Below are 22,234 nucleotides of genomic sequence, written 5' to 3' on the forward strand. Positions count from 1 at the left end.
CATTACAGAGGCTGCAGACCATGGTCATGGTGGCTGCAGACTTCGCGTGCTCGGCACGGTGATGGTATGCCGTCCATAGTGGGACACTGCAAGTGCCCATCACAGCTTGGCCGCCACCTTGTTCGACAGCATCCAACGCACTCCGACGAGTGCGACGCATTGAGCTCTTGAGAGCGGCTTGATATATATGCTGCAGCTGTTGAAAAAGTTCCATCGCCGCCCACCACACAACCGAAAGCGCGTAAACGAAACTATGCTGCGAGATATGGCACGCTGGCAGCGCTTTGCAAGGTGCAGTAATGCGAGGTGTCTCCAGGGCTTCTGTTTCTGTTGTCCGCTTTTTCCTCATCCCCTATGGCTTAAAGGGCGGCGTTTCTGAGTTTTAGTAGACAAGAAATGCGTAAAGCGGTCCCCGCGAAAACGACCAGGAGCATATAAGCCTGCCCCGGCTTCGACCGAGCCCGTTTCCCTTCTACCGACCGCTGACCTGCAAGGAGGGCCATCGCAGGAATGCAGAACTATCGCGAGCGACGATCGCGAAAGCCGCAGTCTTGCAGTGGCAGACAACGACGCGCGATTTTTTCAGGAGCTAGTTTGAAACAAACTATAGAGCTCAGTACACTACGGCTCCTTCTCTATTTGATGCGAAAACGTGTTCTGCAGATGTTGAAATCGCACTAACCGAAATTCTGGAATCACCACTGCTCAAGGCCGTCATTTTGACAAAATTTGGCTTGCACAGCAAATCTCGTTTGGCGCAGAATGGCGCATGAGTGGAAGCACTGCTTGTAACTTATATTTTGACACACTTGGCATACTCACATATATCCTTTTCCTGGGGCTCTTCTGATAAGATTAACTTCCTATACAAGACCAACTAATTTCTTCGGTCCTTTCAAGTTAGTCGTAAAAGTAGTCTACTTAAAACAACAAATAAATTATATTTATTAAGGGAAAATAACTATATTTCCACCGCTAACACAAGCGGTATCAGCATAGCAAAAGCGTGACATGGCGGCAACTCCAAATGATCGAGTGAACACACAACCGTTCACCCTCGCAAAAAACTAGCAAAATCGGCGGCACATTCATTTACTGCACTGCATACTTTACCCTCGAAACGTTTTAAGTCCTCGCTGGAGTATACGCGTCGTCGTGGTCGGCTGGTCCTGTCCATAAGCAGCCCTGGCTAAACATCACCGCCCACCTGAACGACACGTGTGGATCGCACTCCCTGGCCAAGACTAGATTCCACGGAAGCCATGTAACTAACGCCAAGCTCAATATGTCAGCGAACACAAATGCTTCCACTATCTCTCTTTATAGAAATTATGACAGCGCTGTTGAATCCTTTGAGTTGAAATCGTGATGATGCATGCCTCGTGCGCCAGCGCAGTTTTTTGCCCTCAGTTTTCTCCCTTCAGGTACATACACGCACACTCGAACCCTCCCTTCCCTTCGCACACAAGAGCACGAAGGGAAGCGCTCCGTGAGCGCGAGGGCCCGCCGGGTTGCAATTGTGGTCGCGCAGCTGGCGGGAGCTATTTCCATCGCCGCTGTGGCCCAATCACGCATATCCCTCCTCGCCGCTTTTCAGAGTGCGGGCGAGTATATTTTGCTGCCGCAAGGATCGACACAAAAACAAGTGCTGCAACGACATACCGCTCGCTGCCGCAACCGAAGCCGCAGCCATATGACTGCACTGCCCCGCAGTCAGAGCCAGAGCGCGCAGAGCCTGCGGACAATTTTTCCATAGACACGAAAGGGCGGCACTCTCAAACGGGCAATACCTGCAAGTTTCCATTGCTTCTAAGCAGCTCATTCCGCATATAGCTCACCTAACCGGTCTATACATAAAGACAAAAAAGGCCTGGTCAAACTTTATAGCGACGTGTGCACTGACCAGACCCGTTCTTTCTGTGCCTCACCTTCCTCTTCTGCCTTCACCCAGACAAAAAGTCTCGCACCCTTGAGCTCTTGAGTTTATGATTAAATTTTTTCCGTCATGTTTCGGTTTCAAAAACCGAACGGTAGCTATGATGTCGCAGACAATTTGAGACAACATTGAGGCTACATGAAGCATGCAAAAATTGCAGTGTAATACCTGTTTGTTCATTTTTTATCATTACGGCTGTTGAAGAAGGTGGAGTGAAATAAAACAGCTAAGCATCAACTTTCTTGCACTTTTTGTATGGCTCGTGCAACGTGAACATTGTGTCAGCTTGTCCATACATCTTGGCCAGTGTTTGGTGGTTGAAGCCAAAACTGAAGTTATTTCAGAGATAAATTGGATTACAAATTACTGAGCAGGTGCAGGCAAATTCTATGTGGTGATGTATGCACGCAGTGTCTTGTGTGTCATTTCTAAGAAAAAAAAAACTGGTTGGTTTGCTTAGTTTGGTTTATGGGGTTTTAACGTCCCAAAGCGACTAAGGCTATGAGAGACGCCGTAGTGGAGGGCTCCGGAAATTTCGACCACCTGGGGTTCTTTAACGTGCACTGACATCGCACAGTACGCGGCCCTCTAGAATTTCTCCTCCAAAGAAATTCAACCGTCGCTGCCGGGATCGAACCCGCGTCTTTCGGGACAGCAGCCGAGCACCATAGCCACTGACCACCGCGGCGGCTCTAGGCATGCATGTGTTTCACTCATCGCTGTCAGAGGCAGCGCAGTAAGGTAATTTGAGACACCATGCAGCCCCTCAACTCTGCTCTGAAGTGTCGCAATACAGCAAAGATTCCATATGCGGCTCCCGCAGATGGGATCTGAAGAGTGCCGGGTGCTGCTCTGCGGGCTTCGCGTGTATTAAGACGTCACTGGGACTCCGGAGGGGACGGGGGACCAAAGCTCACGGTAGCGCCTTCCGGTCTAAGTATTCTTCCTCACCCCTAAAGGCGCGGTTATACTCCGACGTAGCGCGCGCGCGGGCGAGAGCCGGTTGTGGTCGGATACGTCAGATCGGCGACGGTACGCCAGGCTCAGTTCGGGAGCTCTACACTCAAGCCGCTCCGACGCGAGGCAGCGCATGCGCAGAACGTTCTTCGTTCGAAAACCGGCTGGGAGAGGAGGCGAGTGGCGGAGGGGGTAGAGGGGAGGAGTGGCGTGGGAGGCGCGCGCGGTGCATTCTGGGTGGGCGGCTTCGGCGCGCTCTCGGCGCGGCCCGCGCGAAATGCAGCCGGTTGCATTCCGCGCCGGGCTCCGTCAGACCGCGCCGGAAGCGGCCGAACACGCTGGCGGTCGGGCGCCGCTGGAGTATAGAGGGTCGCGTTTCGCCGACGTGACGTCGCCGTGCCGCGCGCGCACGCGCGCGCGCGCTACGTCGGAGTATAACCGCGCCTTAACGCACTGTGAGGAGGCACTGCCCCTCGGGTGTGCAACCATGATTGTAACGAGCAAAATGCGCCGACTTGCTTCCCGTACTGCTTCGACGCAGCTATCCATCGCGGGGTCGAAGGGTTGGCAGCGCTTCTGAGCGAGCTCCTGCTTATCTGGATGCACATCAAGGCAAAATGCTGACATATATAGGCGACTGTTTTGCGCATAGCTTCCGTAAACAGCGAGCGCATATCAAACGCGTCAGATTTCGAAGAGCTCGCTTATCTGGTGGAAGATACAGCGGCCTTTGTCGCTCTCGACCCTCCCGAGTAAAATGAATGCTAACGTCACAGTATATATACACACGCTGACGCAACCTGCAGCACCGCTTTGGATCTGCGGCCGCAGCAGCAGCGTCCCCCGGGGCGAGGCCAGGAAAGGAGGCGGTCACATGCTCGTTGTGCGCCATAACGCGTGAGCGCACGTGCCCCGCTCGTGCGACCAGCGCGGGATGGGGCGTGCAAGCGACGACGTCGGGGGCCTCAGACGAGGGGGCATCGGCGCCGCCACGGTCGACGACCCGCTACTCGCAAAACATCCGCACAGCCGCCCGGCCACGGCCCCGAGGAACCGCCTCGCGCGGCCGGCATGCACTGGACGCTGATGGCGCCCGAGCGTGACAGCCCCCTGACAACTGGCCCGAACACAGCGTCCAAATATGGTTTGGTTTAGTTTAGTTTATGGGGCTTAAAGTCCCAAAGTGACTCAGGCTGTGAGGGACGCCGTAGTGAAGGGCTCCGGAAATTTCGACCACCCGGGTTTTTTTAACCTGCACTGACATCGTACAGTACACGGGCTTCTAGAATTTCGCCTCCATAGACATAGAAATTCGACCGCTGCGGCCCAGATCGAACCCGCGTCTTTCGGCTCAGTAGACGAGCACCATAACCACTGAGCCACCACGGTAGCCACACATGGATGCATGGGCTGAAAGCCACTGTTGAAAACGGAAGGCAGGCAAGCCATGTTTTAATTCTGCAATGAGAAATAGCTGTACATTAACCAGCTGATCGTCAGTTCCTGCACTTCCTGCACTACACGACAGGAAGGTGTCCCCTGACTGCTGCGGCTTTCATCACAGTGCACCAGAGATTTGGGAATCGCAGGTCTCGCTTTTCGAAACCACGCCATCCAAAGCGAATAACAGTTTTGCGTTGGATTATATCAGTCACATGCAGCACATAAAAAAAGGCGGCACCCGAATTCAACGAATTAGCGTCCAGGAACGTCTCGATTTCTACGACCAGTGATGGTGCCATGGCGCGTGGCCGATATATGCTGGCGGCAGACACGGCTGGTCAACGGAGGCGCGCCTCTGATTGCACGCGCTGGAGGCGGTGCCGATCCAGAGAGCACGGTGAGGGATGGTCGCAGGAGGGAGCGACCCGTCGCTTTGGCCACGGGCCAGAGGCGAGGTCGAGGCTACGTCAGTATGTTTCTCTACGGCTACGTGCCGCTTGTCGTTCCTGCGGATCGCCCGGCACTTCGCACGGGCCGCTTACTTCCCGCGCTGGCAACACGGCTTCGTCTGTGCACACGTCAAAGCTCGCGGGCAATTAGCTAGCGCTGAGTGCACGACATATGTACGCTTCTGGGGCTTCGCTCCAGGCGCTCTTCACTGATCCACAAGCGTGGAAAAAGGTAGCACACCAGTCAGCGTGCGAAGGGAGACTCAGTGCGTTCCGGTCTGCGCGACGTCATCCATATATTAGATCCAATTCCTCAGGTACACAGTTCAAATGAGGAAACTGGCTCGCCCGAGCAAGGTCTTAGTGAATGATGAGTGCACAAGCCCCAAATTCCGTTTACGTTTCGCTGCAGCGAAATAAAAATACATAAAGAAGGCAGGATCGTCCGCTTCACATTTGCGCCATTTAGTAATGGCTCCGCGATTAGCCAGCTGGCTGTGAGGTAGCTATGGACCTTCACCGCTTTCAATAGTCACTGTAGGTTTCAGCGCCTATAAGCGTCCCCTCCGAGAACACATACGATAAATCAGTGCCACTGCGCAATTTCAGTTACAGATACCCAGTATCAAACCTCCCGCGCCATGTGCCGTGTGTTCAGCTCGAGCAGCGAAGAAAGTGGGGGCACACCAACGGCTTCGCCGCAAGTAGATCATGCTCCTGTTTTCGCCGCCCGTGCACGCTGAGCGAAATACAACGAAAAACGGACCACGGGTTCACTTCCTCAGCACAGTGTAGCCTCAACCACAGCGTGGATCGTGATGACAACACCGCAGAAAGCAACGAGACCTAGAGCGCGCACCGAGGATGAAGGCTCATTGGCGCGCCACCAGTGGTCTCGAAAGAGAAACGCGTGCAGCGCAAAATAAGTGCGGCACAGCGGCAGTCTAGCCTGGCAATCTGCCCCTCCACGCTCCAAGGTCAAAGCGGGGACACCGTTGCTAAACGCGAGGGGTTTGGCAAAAAACGATTTGGCAACATCGTGCCGCCGAGTTGCTCGCGCGGTCAAGCTGTCGGCGGGGGCGTAGCACATTCCAAGCGAGCCAAAGGATATGTGCTCGGCGCGATGCCTGGTTCGTAAAGCGGTTCCTCATTGATACTTCCGAGCAGAATTGAACAGCTGCTGACACAGTTATAATTAAGCACCAGTCTACCGATGAGCGAGGCGCGGCCGGACTTTGATATGGAGGCGCGCACAGTGAACGCGTTGCCGAGTATTCAGTTGTCGTGCCCTCCGTACCCCACTGGGTGTCTGCACTGCGTAAGAGTTCGGCACCTTCGCCGCTGTCGGCACATTTCAGCAATGTTTTTACATTTACTGTAACCGGAGAATTTTGAGCATAGGGCCAACTCTTGACGTCGCAACTGTGGAAGCTTTCCCCACAGTTCCTCTCTGTGATGCGGCGAAGTGCGACTTGTGGGGGCTTTCAGCCTTTTCACATCGCCCGCCTCTCCGCATCCTAAAAAAATTAAAGCACCCACAACTGATCCCCGCAGTCAACATCACATATCTATCGCGGTCTAACCGGGCGACTGCTGCGATGCTTTAAAACAGCACCAAAGAAGCAGAACAGAATTAATATGCGACCACAACTTTTTCCAATAACTGTAATCACTCATGCAAATGCCACGGGGAGGCGCACAGCTCAACGATCATAAACAGGCGTGCGAGTGATGCAATCCCTGCTGTCAGTGTGCTGCAGCTGCTCCAACCGTGCGCGAAGCAGGGGCAACGATCGGCAGGCATATACTACATTCCAGTCGAAATCAATCGGTTGGACAGGGCGCTCTCACCGCGACCGTCGGCGGGCGTCGGAGCAGTGACGGCCGCGTTACTGCTGCGTCGAGGGCGTGAGAAGGGACGCAGCGTCTGCGAAAGCCAGTTGCTACGGCATCCGCACTACACGGCGGCGACCTTGCAACTGTCATGCAAAGTCGAAGGGGCACAGCTCGCCGTGCCTACAAACACCGGAGCGTGTTAGCCTCCCGAAATAGGCGGACGAAAGCGGGTGGCCCGCATTCTCGGAAATAACCCGCGATAGGCAGGGGACACACGAATGAGCGCGGGCACTGACGTAACAAGCCCGAATGAGTGAAACCGAGCAACGGTGGCACGCTCGCCCTCTCCCCCGTGTAGCGCGATCTCAAACCGAAGCGCGCTTGGAGTGATGCCGATAAGCAAAACTGCTTGGGAGCGAAACCTCTGCAGATGACGCGCGCCGCAATATATGCGCCTGCATTATACGGCGGCCGGCCGTTGAGCCTGGTTGCAGCAGCAAAGAGAGCACATATATGCATGCGAGACTAATAATTGGCGCCCCCAAGGCCTCAGTGGCCGATGAAGCATCTCGACGAAATAAATTACAGCTGCGCGGAGGTTTGCGCTGGCGTGAGCGCCGAGTGGGCCAGCGTGCCCCCGTTCGCGACGGGCACGAAGCCGTCTGTTTGGGCAGCACGCTCGCCAAGGCTGGCTGCACGGACCCTCGCGAATAGGGAACGCCCCGGAACCCCCTTCTTGCCCCCGCAGCAGCTGAGCTGCTCCGGGGCTAATCCATTGGCGTTCTCCGCGCGGAACCAACCACGGACGGCTTTGGAACGGACGCTGAAGGGAGGAAAGATCTGCATTCTGTTTCCGCATTTATTTCAAGGGCACTTGTGACACCGCTAGAAAACACAGCTATGAGCACCTTCTATGAACAAACCAATTAATCCGTAAACAATCAGGCAACAAAACCGTGCATCTTTCAATAGTAGCGCGAAAACCGAACTCTGCCCACACCACGACAAAAGCTTTACATCCTGAAGAGGGAAGGCAATCGAGGGACCGTTGGTCGGACGAAATCAAGGTTTGATGTAAAGCACTGGGATAAAAATCACCGAGTTGGACCTTCGGTTGACCCAAGTAACTGCAGCGGTCACCTCCGTGTCGTTACAGGCAACTGCAAATCCCACAGGCTCACCCTTGTCAAAACGGTGTTGCTGGCGGTAGCCGACGGTGGACGATGGTCAGCAGGAGGACTTAAAATGCATTTAGTACCAGTGAAACGACACGAATGGGTGCCACAACAAAGCGTTTCGCCCTGCTAGCGATCCTTGCACAGTGAACACACAGCTGAGGCAACTTTTTGCTATTATTGTTGTTGCCGAGCGCTCGAGAGTTGTCAAGGGGGGACGCGACGATTGGCCGGCAGTACCCTGGGCAACCAATCGGCGTCGACCAGCTGATCGTAGGTCACGTGATGACGCACGCTCCCTGGAGCTCACTTATGGCGACGAAAAGACAACGGTGAAAACAGAAAAGCGGAGAGAGCGGCCGGAGAAGAGAAACGAAGCAGAAAAGGAGAAAAAAAAAATATCCGGAAGCGCACTTTTTGCAGGAAGTGACGTTGAAAGAGTTTGCGAGTTTAGTAATTGATTTGATGAAATGTAAGCGTAATAATTTAAGTAAAACTTATCTTTATTTTAATCATTAATTACTATATTTCTTTGCAAATAAGCTTGTCACTTTAAGGAGTACCAGCGGCACAAACTTCACAAACAAAACAAGCAAGTCTTTTTCCGGGCGCCTTCTGCTGCCGCATTGGCGCAGTTTTTGTGTCAAGGCCAATTGATTCCTCCGCGCTCCCCGACCGAGCAGCTCAGTTGTGCACTCGCAGCAGCTCTTTGCAGTTGGCGCCTTCCCGTCATTTTTCCCCGCGTCAGACATGGCCCACCTCGACAAGCTAAGCACCAAGGAGTTGGAGGACATCCTTTGCCAGCTCTGCACTGATGAGAACATCAAAGTCGCCGTCTCGGGAGACGATGACTCCAAGAAGAACCTCGCTAAGAGCGCGGGATCAGCCATCGGTGGCAAGGTGCTCAACAAGCTGGGCCCATTCGGTTCGTACCTTGTTGCGATTTCGAGCTCTTTGATGCAGCGCGGCCGGCAGTTTGCAAACGAGGGGTTTGTGCGATTGAATTTGGCAGCCGCTGGAGCATGCTGCGCAATGTTAAGAACTGGTAGATCGACGCAGTTTCCGTGACCTTGGTATAAACGCACGAGCTAACTGGTTGCGTTTGTAATGGGAACCACTGGATAATTTTTGTCGCACCACGCCCAGAAAATGTCACTAAGGGTCAAGTAGGTGAGCACCGTGTTTCTGACGCGGTTCTGTTCTGGCCACGGAGCCGACAGCAGAATCACCGGTGCGGACACGCCCAGTTATCTCTGGCGGCCTCGCTTCTCCACTGTTAGGAATCCTGGCCTACAGCTGCGTCAGATCTCGGGGCAGCCTTATTTATTTTTTCCAGTTGCATTTCGGCTCCCTGCAGTATTATATCTATCATTCTATGAAGAAAAGATGGTCTTCGAGCCTACCACTTCCGCTAAAGCTGCGAGGCACGTTGTTGGGTGGTGGAGCTGAAAGGTACGTCGTTCACTCCACGCGCCCTCCGCGACTAAAAAAAACCGGTGCATACCATCGGGTGCGTTCATCATTTTGTTTTCCTTGCACCTCCCCTTAAATAAGCTTTTAAAAAAGTGAGAAACGTGTATTTGAAGCGGTCAGTCGAGACAAAAATGGCAAATATTGCGCGCGCCGTGCGTAAGGGTTAGAACGAATTAATTGTAATACCGTGCGTAATACTTGTGCAGCAGGAAGCATCGGCACTGAAGCGAGGCGCGGAAGCCTAGTCGTGTGTGTAATGCCACGTGTGGCGGGGAATGTGTGAAACGCCGCCGCATCCACGTACGCTCCGCGAGACATTCCATATCACTGCACATTTTTAGTTTATTTTCTTCCCGCTTCACTCGAAAAGAGCATGCGCTATTGGTGTGCCCTGCTGCCAGTTGGAGTGTCGTTACTTCCATCATGGAAGTCTCTGCTGTCTCTCTTAGTAACAGATATATGCGCCTTGTGCTCGCAGCGATTTCGACATCGGCAGCGGTTGCCATGGGGATGTCGGTGCTGAAAATACTCGACATGAGTGCGGTTACGCGATACCAGTTATGTGGAGCAGATCTGCTCGACTGCCTCTGTCGATAATAGCGGTTTGCGGGTGAATCTATATCATGCACAATGCTGCTATGGAATTTATCGAAGGGCGGATCCTCCAAGAGATGAGCTGCGAGGAGTTGAGGTGAAAGAGTGAGGGGGTCGTAGTGGTCACATCACAGCGCTCCTCGAGCACCACTTTACCTAAGGCGCGGCCATAAAGGCGGGTTTGAAGTGCCCCACCCAAGTCATATGAGCGAAATATTCGTGTATACGCCATAGAAATTTAAGGGCCGCCTCGAAATTCCACTTCCTCGTTAAAGCTGCATCGCCTGTTCCATGTGCAGGAGAGCGCAGAACCCGCTAATCAGACGAAATCATGTCATAATTGATCAGTTATTTTGATGTCCTGCGTTTTAACGCTACAACGTCACGCGATGTGACTGCTCGCCTGCGAGCTTGTCACTGTCCGCCAAGCCGCAGCACATGCGTCTATTACTCGCCAAGGACATGGAGGAGGGAGAAACGACCATGCCGTCCACGTAACTTCCCGACGCACGCGGAATGGCCCCCAGCTGCGCATTCCGTTCTTCATGGCGAAAGAGCCGGCTTTCGGCGATAAACGTGCAAGATAAGGGGCGTGCCGCTTATTTGGCTGGACCGTGTATGAGCGGCGCTTCTTCGGGCGCTCTCTCGGCCCCAAGTGTCCGTATCGTATCGGGGTAGGGCGAGTCCCGAGTCTTGCACGCTTAGTCACAGCAGATCGTGGAAGAGATTCGGACGGGGCGATCGTTTCGAAACCGGGTTGCCGGAGAGCATACGCTTCGTTCCATTGAATTTTAAAATTTTCTATTCACGCATCGGCCAGCTCAGCGGTGATTGGAGAGGGATTCGGCCATTTTGTCAATTGTCTCGAAAAAAGTGGCCGCTAGAAAGCCTTCGCGCAACCAGCCGTACTCTCGGTAGCGAACAGACGAATGAAATCGCCACGACAGTCTTGGGCCTGAACCTTCCATCCAGCATTCGGGAAAGGAAAGCGCAGTAAAAAGCATTTTATTATGGAATTATGGTTGCTTTTAAAATGCTGTTTATGTCTGAGGGATGTTAAACCAGCAGGTTAACCAAGTTTGTTAAACTTGCACGTTGGGTGCGCGAGTCAGCAGTACTATTCGACTAGATGTTTCCAGCAGCAGGAATTTTTATTTTGTGTGAAAGCTACACATGCAGACAGACCGACCTTGAGCCGTTGCCTAGCAACCACCGCAGCTGGCGGACGCCGCGTGCGCGCCGCGCCATCTGGCAAGACGTCACACCGCGTGCCTCGTCGTTGCGCTCGCTTTCGCCACGTATATCCTGGCATAGCTGAGCTAAGACACTGCCATTTTTTTCCCTTTCGCCTTGAGCGGTTAGGAAACTGCAGCCGCCACTTGTCATGCATATACAGGTAGTTCTGGTATATAAAAGGGTACATTTGCACACAAGAACAAATACTGTGTAGCGGGGCATTCTAGAATGCGAGCCGTTCAGTGGGGCTCTCAAAATCCCAGGAAGCCCCAAGTCTTGGAGGGGTAACAATAATAGTTCCTTCTCTTCCGAAAGAATTGGATTTGAATGTTTGCGATGCAAAAGAAGCTACACTGCACGGCCCAGAAAGCAAAACCCTTGGGCTGTATATTTTTGCAAAGACTCTACGTCCACGTCCCCCCCCCCCCCCCCCTTTTTTTTTTCAGTCCCTAGAGCAACATCTCTGGATTTCTGGCGAACCCTGCTTCATTTCGCACGAGACGACCGGCCACCATAGTTCGGAAAGCAAACAATCTCTGATCAGCCTATCTGAGCGCATCACGCTATGGTCAGCCAGTTTTAGCCGAGATGCAGGAGTCTGTGGTGCTTCCGGTTGCGGCTTTCATCATCGGTGCCTTTGTTTTAGGCAGATGTGGTTTTCGCAGGCTAGAGTCTCTGAAATGGAGCGAGAATTTTCTTTTGCTTGGACGCGAATGGTCCAGCCGCTGAGCATACGCCAGCCACTCAGAACAGGCAGGAATGCGATAGCCAAGTGACCGCCTAGCTCTGAACCCAAATCTTAACTCTAACGAAAGGTTCCTGGCTTTCTTGCATATCCTTTATTTTTTTTTACGTCATTAATGTGCTACAGGCAGTCATTCTGTGAAATCACCATATTTTCGCTTCATCGACTGCACATTCCTTTGTTCGGAGCTTCAGGGCAAACAAGGTAGGGCTCCCTGCCAGTCTGCCATCTCTATATTGGGAAGCTCGGTGTTGTGGCCATACAACCAACCGGCTATCTATAGGGGCGCCTTGAGATGGTTCACAGCTGCACCTGCCGGGGACAGAGTTTCCCAGAATGGCAGAAGCACGCTGCGTAAGCGACCCTTCACAGTCGTATAGAAAAGAACTCCACGCCATTTGAATAACTACTCATTGTTGGCGGCAAGTGGAACGGCCGGACTTCCTTTAGAAAATGCGTCCTGATTGGTATGGTTGGATGGAATATTTACAAGCAATTCACTGTACTAAAAGCCGCATATATTACGCGGCTATGTAAGGCTGTCCACTACAGAGCCCTGTGGAAATGTGCCCGCTACCGACTGGGAATGTGCGCATGTGTGGTTTGAGTCTGTTTGCTGCGCTACCAGATTGCACTGTCAGCTGAGTGCAAACAGAAAATACGCAGTATCAGCTCTTTCAAGGCTGCTCGAGTCTGATATTGTGGAGAAATGCTACGGATAATGTCAGCAAGCAAGTTCAGATGATTGTGGCAGTGGTTGTGGCAAACCGCTAGAAGAGAGATACAACACAAAGTGTCAAAACTTTAGCTATCACCCTTCCCTCCCTCTTTCAGTTATATCTAAATATAATTATGCACATGGCCAATCCATACATTTAATTGCAGATAATAACACATATGCATGAATAATTAGATGGAATTAGACATCATTGCATTAGCGCTGCGAGCACACCATCAAATATGAAAGGCTCAGTTCTGATATGTGGTGGGTGCAACTCCCACTGCCAGCCAGGTACAAGTACCGGTTTCCTCAAATGGTTACGAGCCATCCTCCGGCCAGGTGCTCGGTTTTGCAGGGTGGATGGCCAGGAAAGGAGCCTGCGCCTCCAAATCCCGTTGCTGCGGGCTTGAACAGGTACTTAGGCGAAAAAGGCCCGCGAAAGGGCTTTACCACATGTTACGGATTTATAGCTTCCATGTATCAACAATCCGTCGAAGAGAAAGGTAGGCCAAATACCCTTTTCCCAAGCATTTCACCCCTGAAAAGGCAAGCGCCAAGGCAGAGCAAAGCTTGTATCCATTTTGCCGCATTCCAGTGGGTGAACAGGAACAGTCAAGAGACATTTTTAGTTGGGCACACGCAGTAAACTTGCATACACTGTAAATAATGTAAACACAACACTTAGTTGGCCGTGCCGTAGTATCCCTCAGGAGCATGTGTAAACAGTAGCACCACCTATCAACGCTGGGTTGAAGAAATCTTCATCCGTAATTACTGATAACGAGGGTGGGTGCATTGAGAGTCCTTTTTTTTTCCAAGGAGAAAAACTATGCAAACAGAAGAAAATGTAACAACTGACTAAAAGCCAGAGAACTGCTTCGCCATGTGTCGTTGCTACGAGGAAAACGTGCTGCATTTAGTTAGGCCTAAGAGCTTGAAAATCACCAAATTATCTGAAAAACAGGGGCTATCGCTTATACCTCTACGTGTAGGCGAGTGTGTGCGAAATAAAGCGAACCGCTACCATTTGAGCGAGCTATCGCGTCGAATAATTCAGCGGCGACATACGTTCCGAAGCGGGCGAGCAAGGCGCCGCATCCCGTAACGTGCCCGTAGCGCGCGCACGCTGTGGTTTGTCTGCGTGCGTATGCCCGCAAGATACGCATTCGTTACCCACAGAGTTGCTGCGTACGCCCAACTAAAAAGAGACTTTCAGTATAGCGTATGAGCGCTTACGTACAGCCGGCCAAAACCTTAGCTGGCGTGCGTGACGGCCGCATTTTCCGTGCTCCTGCAGCTTATGACGGAGCAAACTTGCGAAAATATCAAATCTGGTTTGGTTTGGTTTATGGGGTTTAACGTCCCAAAGCGACTAAGGCTATGAGAGACGCCGTAGTGGAGGGCTCCGGAAATTTCGACCACCTGGGGTTCTTTAACGTGCACTGACATCGCACAGTACACAGGCCTCTAGAATTTCTCCTAAGCACAGGCTCACTAAGCCCGTGCTTAATATTGAGCTTTCGACAATATTGAGCTTTCGACGCGACGGTAGCGCGGGCCGCAGTTGCGCCATCTGGTGTTAAAATGTGAAAATATTTTGACACATTTTTCGCACTTAGCCGAGGTTATCCAAGTCGTATTGCGTACATAGCCAGTTCAGTAAAGCCTAACTGAACCGAGCAAGATTTAAAAAAAACAAAAACATTTGAGTTCTTTCGGACCCTTCTGCCTACCGCCGGAACGACTACATTTGGCAAGGCTATGACTGCCTTGGCGTTCTAGTCTATATTATAGAATTAATCGAGAGGAGAGAGGAGGTAAAGCGAATATCACATGTACCATTTAAAGGCAATGAATATGCCTAAAAACCCAATAACATTGACGAATTCTCTCCGAAGCGGGTGACGTGTGCGCCGACATGTTGACAACGCGTAAGCAAGAGCACGCACGCTAAATTCGAAAAACAGCATACGTAACGCTAACGTACGTAAAACCTCGATTTGAAATAGCGTTTGGCGCATGCGCAGTACGAAGGACGCTATTTTATAGCGTTCGCTATGCCTTTGCGTATGTCTGCGTACGCTCTACTAAAAGTCTCTAAAGTGCCGAATAGCACTCCTAAAAGTGCCCGGCTGATCGAACCGCTAGGCCACTAGGCCACTCAAGCCACTAGGCCACCGCTGTGATGACATAGTGGTTTGCTAGTCTTTCTAGCTTGACATCGCAGGTGGCTGGCAGGCGACCGACCGCGGCATCATGGCAACAGCTCGACGCCATTGGTTCGAAGGCCTCCTTTGTGGGCCATTTGCCGCTTGTTCTTGAACTGCATCCGACTACTCCGTCAGCAGCAGCAGAACCGCGCTATAAGGTCTCAACGCGCACTGTGTTGTCTTCGCCGTTGGCACGAAAGCGTCTAAACACGCGGCGGAGCGTAAGGAAGAATAGTGAGGAAGGGAGGAGGTGTCACCATATAGTTCAGTGGGTGATCTAATCCGTGAAAGTTGGACCCGGCCTTTCAGAGCGCACCAGTGATTTTACCGGGCTTTGCATGAGTCCATTCGTATCAAAGGTCCACAGTTATTTCGTGCGCAGAACGTTCTCCAAGAAGAACATGAGCTGCTCGCTGACAGAACTTTCGATACATGCAATGTGTAGCGTCGTTGGGGTGGTAGGGTGCTTGTATGCTAGCGGAGACGCTGAAGAACGGCCCCGTGTTGTCTGCGCTCAAATTTCGCTCGAAAGCAGTTATGCTTTTCTATTTCCATATGCTTGGTGATTCGCAGTGCTCGCCCAAGAGAAATAAAAATTCACTCGTCGCAGCGCTGCCTTGCGAAACGCTGGAATGCTCGTGGACCAAACTGCAGCGACGACGTGTCAGAATGGACATCTCATTTTCAGACTCGGCACTCCTCCTGTTGCGTACTTTTGATTCCATGACGAATGTTACAGCGGCTGCCCGTCTAGATAACTCACACTCAAAGGCATTTGGCAGTACGGCAAGGTCCTACGCATCAATGTCTTTCCATAGGCCATCGTGTACTTTGCTTACATGGGACGAGCTAAGCGAGCCATCAGATGTGGCTTTTGACAAATGTTTAGCACCGAATCCGAATGGCACCAATATATCTTGGAGTGAGCCACCGGCGGAGGTAGAAGAAGCATATACGCGTCTGTCTCCGCCATAGCCGGTCGTGGTCCGCGCTAGCAGTGCCTAGGCAAGCGTGCGTCGAATGAGGTTATGTGATGGACATACGCCCACGCCAAGCAACATGTGAAATTTCTCGTGCTTGCCGGTGAAGTAAGAGAAATTGTCCAGTAAATTTTCATTGGCGCTTATTATATACGTTCTGCTAGTGTAGTCTACTACGACACTACAGCAGCACACGAGCATGCTCCCGGGGAGCTTGCATCATGGTGCCTTTCATTTGCGTACAAATCGGCAATGGGTCGACGCTATGTATGTACGGAGGCTTCATAACAGCCGCTGCACTTCTTGGGGGGAAAGAGTAGAGACATCACGTACCTTATTCCCGCGCCGAATCGCGTTGGTCTGGTCAGCTGCACCTTGCGAGTGGACAAACAATGGCGGCGGCGGATGGACACAGGCCTAGGGACGAAGCACGATCTACATCCAAACCGTTAAACACGTGCACGTGCTAACCAGCTCAGCGCCTAAAAAGAAAAAAAAAAATACTTGACCGATTTCATGATGATGATGATAACTTTATTTTCCGCCAGATAAGGAAGCCCCCCTACTCCCCGTCCCCGGCACACAGGCCTTGGTGACGGGGGCCGGGACCTCCGCGATTAGAAGCAGGCGAAGAGGTCTTGATTCCTCGCGGCTTCTTCCGCCATCCAAGTATCGCTACGTCACAGCTGATGCAGAACATGCCGATAGTTGTAGCTCTTAGCAGATGCTGAGAGAGAGATAAAGAGAGGGGGAAAGGCAGGGATGTTAACTAGAAAGGTTTCCGGTTGGCTACAATGGCTACTATTCTTGGGGGAAGAGGTTATGAAAGAGAGGAAAGGCGCTGTAACTCCGGTAAAACACGTTCGCAGCTAGAGCTCTCTCGCTCTGTTTATTTCGAAATATAAACACATTTCTAGTTGCATTCCAAATTTGAGAGGAAGGAAGTGTGTCATTTTATTTTATATTATAGTGGAATAGTGATGTCGTTCATTTGTCAGTGGTGTCCTGACGCGGGTCTTTCGAAATGTCATCCACAGAGTGCGAAAGAGTCTCCCGACGTTTGTAGAGCGGCTAAACTTTGAGTTTTCCTGTTTTTATAATTATAATTTTTATACAGCTATATTGTTCATTTCTCGTGCAAACTTGTCAAGACTGTGAAGCTCTTGTACCTCCTTCAAAAGCATGTGCAGACATACAATCTCACCCCACTCACGCTTCGATACAGGTTTTGTCTCGCTGTTCCCAGGTCTGGGCCCAACGGCCACATGGCATTGGCTTTTCATCGTGACCCCTGTAACGAGACGCAAACGCTCGTAAATTCGACTCCTCATAGTTTTGCTCGCAACGCATGGTTTCTTGATTAGTCGTGGTCAAGAGCAGCGTTTGGCTGATCGCAGGTGCACATATTCTCTGTAGAGAGTTAGCAGCTTGCAAAGATGTGGCGCCTACGCGTCAACGCTAATTGTCCAGGAAAACCGCCGTGATGGGAGCCGTGCGTCCTGAGACAGGCAGGCGACAGTAGGTGCGAGGCCAAACAGTGGCGACCTTGTGCGACAGGCGTTGTGGGGCGCTCGACAGCGTAGTGGGTCCGTCCATTGTTAAGCCGTTTCCTTTCGCGCCGAGCGTACAGGCAGCCAACGCGTTGAGCGCGGCTTCCGGCGTTGCAAGATGACGCAACAACATGGTGCTTTAACGGCCGCGTGGCCCATAAAAAAGCGCCCGTTTCCGGAGTGCACAAGTTATATCTTGGAGCGCATCACGGAACGCACTAGGCAGCGCGGCGGCACTGTGCACCTGGCGCCTAGTCATGCTGCTTCTGCGCATCGCGAAAAGTGTAGCGAGGTTGAGGGTTATAATAATGACCGCTAAATATGACACGCGTCGGTTCTACGCGGTGTCTTCATCCAGGAGCGCTGCGCCGCTCATATGCTCTTCGATTCCTTGTGCCGGACACGCGGCGCGCGTTTGGAAGAATCTCAGGTGGTCGAAATTAACCCGGAACCCTCCACTACATGCCTCGTCATTTTTCGTTTTTGAATGACTGCTGGACAGCCGCAATTCCGGCTCGCTACGCTGTCGGAGGAGAGAGCAGAATGCGTGCATCGTTTTTTTTTTTTTTTTTTTTTTTGTGGTGGTTGCGGCTCTCATAATTCGATATCGCGAACGCCTCCAGCTTGAGCGCGACCAAACCGACGGCCGCGACTGGCTGGGAATGCCACGTGGCCGAGTTGAGCCTATGCTAGTTACTATATTGTATGCGCGGCTCTTTCTGGCATCGATTCTCAGTAGAGGTCCAGAAGAACACTGTGGCTGATGCAGTTGCTAATGACCAGCTGTTGGCACTAATCAGTGCAGCTGTTTACCTTCACGTGCTTTTGTATGAAACAGGTGTGAATTGACACATTGAAGTTCATCCAACAGGCACTTCAAAAATTTGACAAATTGGCGTACTAAATGATTGGTTACACCAATTTGCTGCTACTGGCATGAATGGATTGATGTATTTGCCACCTGACATTCTTTTAGGTGCATGAAAATCTTACACTAGCATTTTTACATTTCACCTTCGTCAAAATGCAGCCGGGAATCAAAACTGTGTGCAGTGGCAGAAAATCATAGCCACCTATTAGGCACTGTGGCTGGTTGTCGCATAACAATGATGCTCGTTATGTGGAGGTGGATAGGATATTGGGGATCTGCATAATCATGGGATTGCTACTTTACTGCCAGTTGCGACAGCCTCAGAATGCAGTGGTAATGACTCAGGTTCACCCGAGATACATTCGCATGGCATCTGCCCATGTCTTTTTCTGCCACATCACTCATGCTTACCTGGAGTATTCATGAAAATTTCAGCACAGAAAGTCAGCCAGCAAGTGTTAGGAAGCCTATCACTCTTAAGTGTGTAAGAACTGCCAGAAATCTCACCAAAACCCTGCCGTGCGCCAGGCAGAAAACAGCTCTTGGTGACAAATTGGCTGAAGAATATAGTGTCACGTCACCTATGCAGTATGTGCACATAGCTGAACTGTTGACCTCGCAAGAAGTTATCCTTTTTTTGCCCATATCCTCGTTCTCTGTGACCAGGTGATAGAACATTAAAGCAGTGCATGGGCTCTGCTGGTTTTCTAAATAAAAGTTGGCTGTTACTCTTGTGGCATGTACTTTGGAGCATGCTGCCAGCTTAGATCCCTTGCTGGTCTGCCACAAGGTGTTTTTTCATCCATACTGGTTGTGCAAAAAAAAAGATAGCTTCCAAGAGCAGCTTAAATGTATGAAATTTAGCAAGTGCCTTTAAGTTTGCGTTACTGAGATGCACACAGTGCTCAGAGGAGAAGTTACTTCTCACGATGTACTGTTGTCTGGTGCGTTTTTGAGGTTGCATCCTATTTCTCTCCGGTCACCAAGCTTCAGGGACACAGTTTAAGCCAGTATGTGACCAGTGTTGAGAGTGTGAATGACTGCCATGTTGGGTCCATTGCATGTTGTAGGAAGCATGTTCGGTGGCGGCTCCAAGGACAGCAAAGACAGCGGTGCAAAAGAAAAGGAGGCCGAGATGCGCCCGGCGGCCGACGTGATTCGGGAGCTGCCAGAAAAGGAGAAAGATAACCTGGCTGACACCATCCAGAGCACGATCTCCAAATTTGGAGACTTCAAAGACCCACAGGCGCTGCTCAAGCTCATCACTGAGAACGCCATGGTCAAGCAGCTCATCACCAGTGCTGTTAAGAACTTCCTGGGCAACTTCCTCAAGAGCGCTGGTGGGGGTGCTGCCTGAGCGGTGACCCACAGCCCTTGTCCGCTTCCTCCTTCCTTTTCCCTAACCCCTACTCCCTAAGGGGGGCACAATAGCTGTGCTTGTTGATGTTGTCTCCTCGTGGCTTGCTCTGTAGCAGCTGCTTCCCTACCTGCTGCCCGTCTCCTCTCAACAGCCCAAACCTGTTACATAGCCCTTTTTCTTGGGCAGTGTTGCAGGCTCAAAATGTTTCACAATGCGTCTCCGAGCTTGCTTCAAGAAGTTGGCAGATTTGCTCGTGTCCTGTGATGTAGGCCCGTGCGCTTAATTTTCGTCCATCTTTTTAAATCCGGGAATGCTGTGCAGACTTATCAAACTCTCTTTCATGGATAACAGGCATGTTCAGTCCTGGCTGACAGAAAAAAAGAAGGGGGAGAGATACTTTAACATAACTCGAGATACCATGAGATTGACAGAACACAAAAGTGTGGTTAATTGACAGAGCACTGGGTGTTTGAATGATGGAAGTCTTTCATATTCTGGCATTGTAAGAGATAATGACTGGTGCAAAGTCTACGGTGTCCTCACGCTGTGATCAGTTTAACACACAAAGAATAGCAAAGTGCACTCAGGTGAAAAGGCCCCTCTTCGGGATGAGAATGCCTGCCATACATGGGAGGTGAAGATTGGTTAAACATAGCAAAGGCTTAAAAAAACTGGAGAGATGAGTGGAGTCTGTCAGTGCATAAGAAGATAGCTTGTGTACCCACATGTCCTCGCTTTGGTGGCTCCGATCCTTGTTTTGCACAAACCAGGGTAAGCTGTGTATAGAATGATATGCTGGAATCACAGTGCATTCGTTATTTGGGCACTGCATTGAATGAAGCCTGCATTCTTGTCCTATCATTTATGATGCAGCTATTTTGCTTGAGCCATACTGCACATCTACAAAGGAATCAAGTTTAAGTACACATTCATATATATATATACCTATATTAAAGCTAAATTTGGACCTGTACTGAGATTTCTCAGGGACTCCTTCAATGATGTGTTATATTAGTGTATGCTTGCACCTTTCTTTATACCTCACATGATAGTGCTTTTCTGCTAAACTGTTATTCTACCCTGGTTTCATTTGTAGCGGCACTACATTCATTGGCAGCACTACTGGCAGTAAAGAAGGTTCACGTTGCACCGGTCAGGTCCTGGAGTTTGATAACCCTAGGAATAAAATTCTTCTTTATTGGTGGTAATGCTTCTAAATGCAGTGTTGCTACACATTCATTTATCTTTTCATATTTTCAACACTGTCAAGAGGGACTTTTATCAACCGAGCAAAAAACTCATCAGTCATGCATTGCAACCATTTCAAGCAACACTTGCTTGATGCCTGGCTAAACTATAGCAACAAAAAGAGCAGCTTTTTCTAATCGCATTACAGCCTGCAGCACTACAGCCACGAGTATGAAAAAGCTATTTTTGCTGACCCAGTTACTACTATACGAAAAAAGCCTTAACAAATGCGAGAAGCCCTGTAGTATTTTATATCTGCAAACTGCCAGAAACAGCTTTGTTTATATTTATTTAACTTGTTTTCCCCGGGAAACCACCTCGTCTTCGATGTATACACTGCCATTGTTTGTGTCGAAGAGGAGAGCAAAGTTGCATACTTTTGTTAATAGCATGCAATTCGACCGCCCATTTTAGTTAACATGCCTTTTAATTTGGCATCAGCTCACTTTTATTGTTTACCTGGTGCTGTGTTAATAACTGAAGTGTAAAGAATATTACATGCTGTTTACTTTATATAAGAAAGGCTTGATGGTACTTGAGACACTAAGCAGTGTACAATCATGACACAGAATGGTTATCTGAAGCCTAAACTAAATTAGTAGTAGTTTCCACTTCTTGCTGCATGAGGTGTCAGCAGATTGTTTTCCTGATTGGAAATATTTTGTTGTGCAAGAATGCATTATGTATACATACATATGTATAAAAACATATAATGGCTTTATGTATACACCATGTATTGTTACATTCTGCAGCTATTGTGAGCACTCAAATAAAATGCCCATGGAAATGCACTATGCTCCACTCACTGTTAGACCATGTCCAGCATGCCACACTAGCAGCCCAGGAGGGCGACTCCTATTGGAGGATTCTTACGCCAGTTCTCCACCAAGCAAGTTGAAATTCCTGTATTGGCCCTTTACTAGCATCTCATATTAGTGCGAAGTGCAAATTACAAGATTCTGAGAAGTACAAAGCTAGTTGCACTAACAGATTTGTTAGGTAAATCTGGAGTGAAATAAGAAAGTTTTATAGTCTGTTCGCCCTTGAAAGCAGGCACTGGTGTTGGGGTGCTGCCTTGTTGGTTAGAATGTGCTACATTCATTTCAGTACAGGTAGGGTGGCCAACCGAAAGTAAAAGTTTCTGCTTGGCCTTGCACAACCTACCATGGTTAAAAAAAATGGGCTGGTCGTGTGACCTTGTGATACAACCTGCCCACCGGATTGTGAGCAAACTGCCCACGTGACAGGTACGAGTTAAATGGTCGTGAGAGCATCCTGGGTCTCACAAGCCCCACCGGTGGCAGCACCTGCCATCACAGGGAAGTGGCGCATTGCTTAAAGGGGCTCTGAAACACCTTCAGAGGAGAGCACATCAACTCACTCAATCACTGCATTGTGATGTGAAAACCTGAGCCAAGTAATACACTTCTACACACAGCAGAGAACCCAC

General features: G+C 50.5%; 3 protein-coding genes across 4 annotated transcripts in view; 1 reads left to right on the top strand and 2 right to left on the bottom strand.

Annotated features, from left to right (window-relative positions):
* Positions 1-16,261, bottom strand: part of TP53INP (Tumor protein p53 inducible nuclear protein) — a 34,883-nt gene extending 18,622 nt beyond the window's left edge. The window contains exon 1 of one of the 2 annotated variants that reach the window (XM_089579741.1): positions 16,089-16,261. The gene's annotated coding sequence lies outside the window, so the exon portion shown is untranslated. Of the gene's footprint in view, positions 1-7,802; positions 8,029-16,088 lie in introns of those variants that run through there. The other variant, XM_089579742.1, reaches the window with a different exon arrangement.
* Positions 8,416-21,575, top strand: LOC149350659 (uncharacterized). Its single transcript, XM_089579746.1, has 2 exons — positions 8,416-8,721; positions 19,247-21,575. Exons 1-2 carry the CDS (start codon positions 8,547-8,549, stop codon positions 19,531-19,533), a joined length of 462 nt encoding a protein of 153 aa, XP_089435872.1. The 5' UTR covers positions 8,416-8,546; the 3' UTR covers positions 19,534-21,575.
* LOC149350660 (protein C19orf12 homolog) overlaps positions 16,569-22,234 on the bottom strand; it is a 38,133-nt gene continuing 32,467 nt past the window's right edge. The window contains exon 3 of the mRNA XM_089579748.1: positions 16,569-17,046. Within this exon, the coding sequence (XP_089435874.1) occupies positions 16,865-17,046 (182 nt within the window). The 3' untranslated portion in view covers positions 16,569-16,864. The remainder of the gene's footprint in view (positions 17,047-22,234) is intronic.

The sequence above is a fragment of the Amblyomma mixtum genome, chromosome 3 (genome assembly GCF_055824585.1).
Source record: "Amblyomma mixtum isolate Tamu chromosome 3, ASM5582458v1, whole genome shotgun sequence".
Taxonomy (NCBI): Eukaryota; Metazoa; Arthropoda; class Arachnida; order Ixodida; family Ixodidae; genus Amblyomma; species Amblyomma mixtum.

What these genes read in the sequence shown, in the direction of transcription:
- LOC149350659 (XM_089579746.1), top strand. Translation starts at nt 8,547, where the DNA reads ATGGCCCACCTCGACAAGCTAAGCACCAAGGAGTTGGAGGACATCCTT. An exon ending in CAACAAGCTGGGCCCATTCG is followed by an intron (nt 8,722 to 19,246) that starts GTTCGTACCTTG and finishes TGCATGTTGTAG; the next exon opens with GAAGCATGTTCGGTGGCGGC.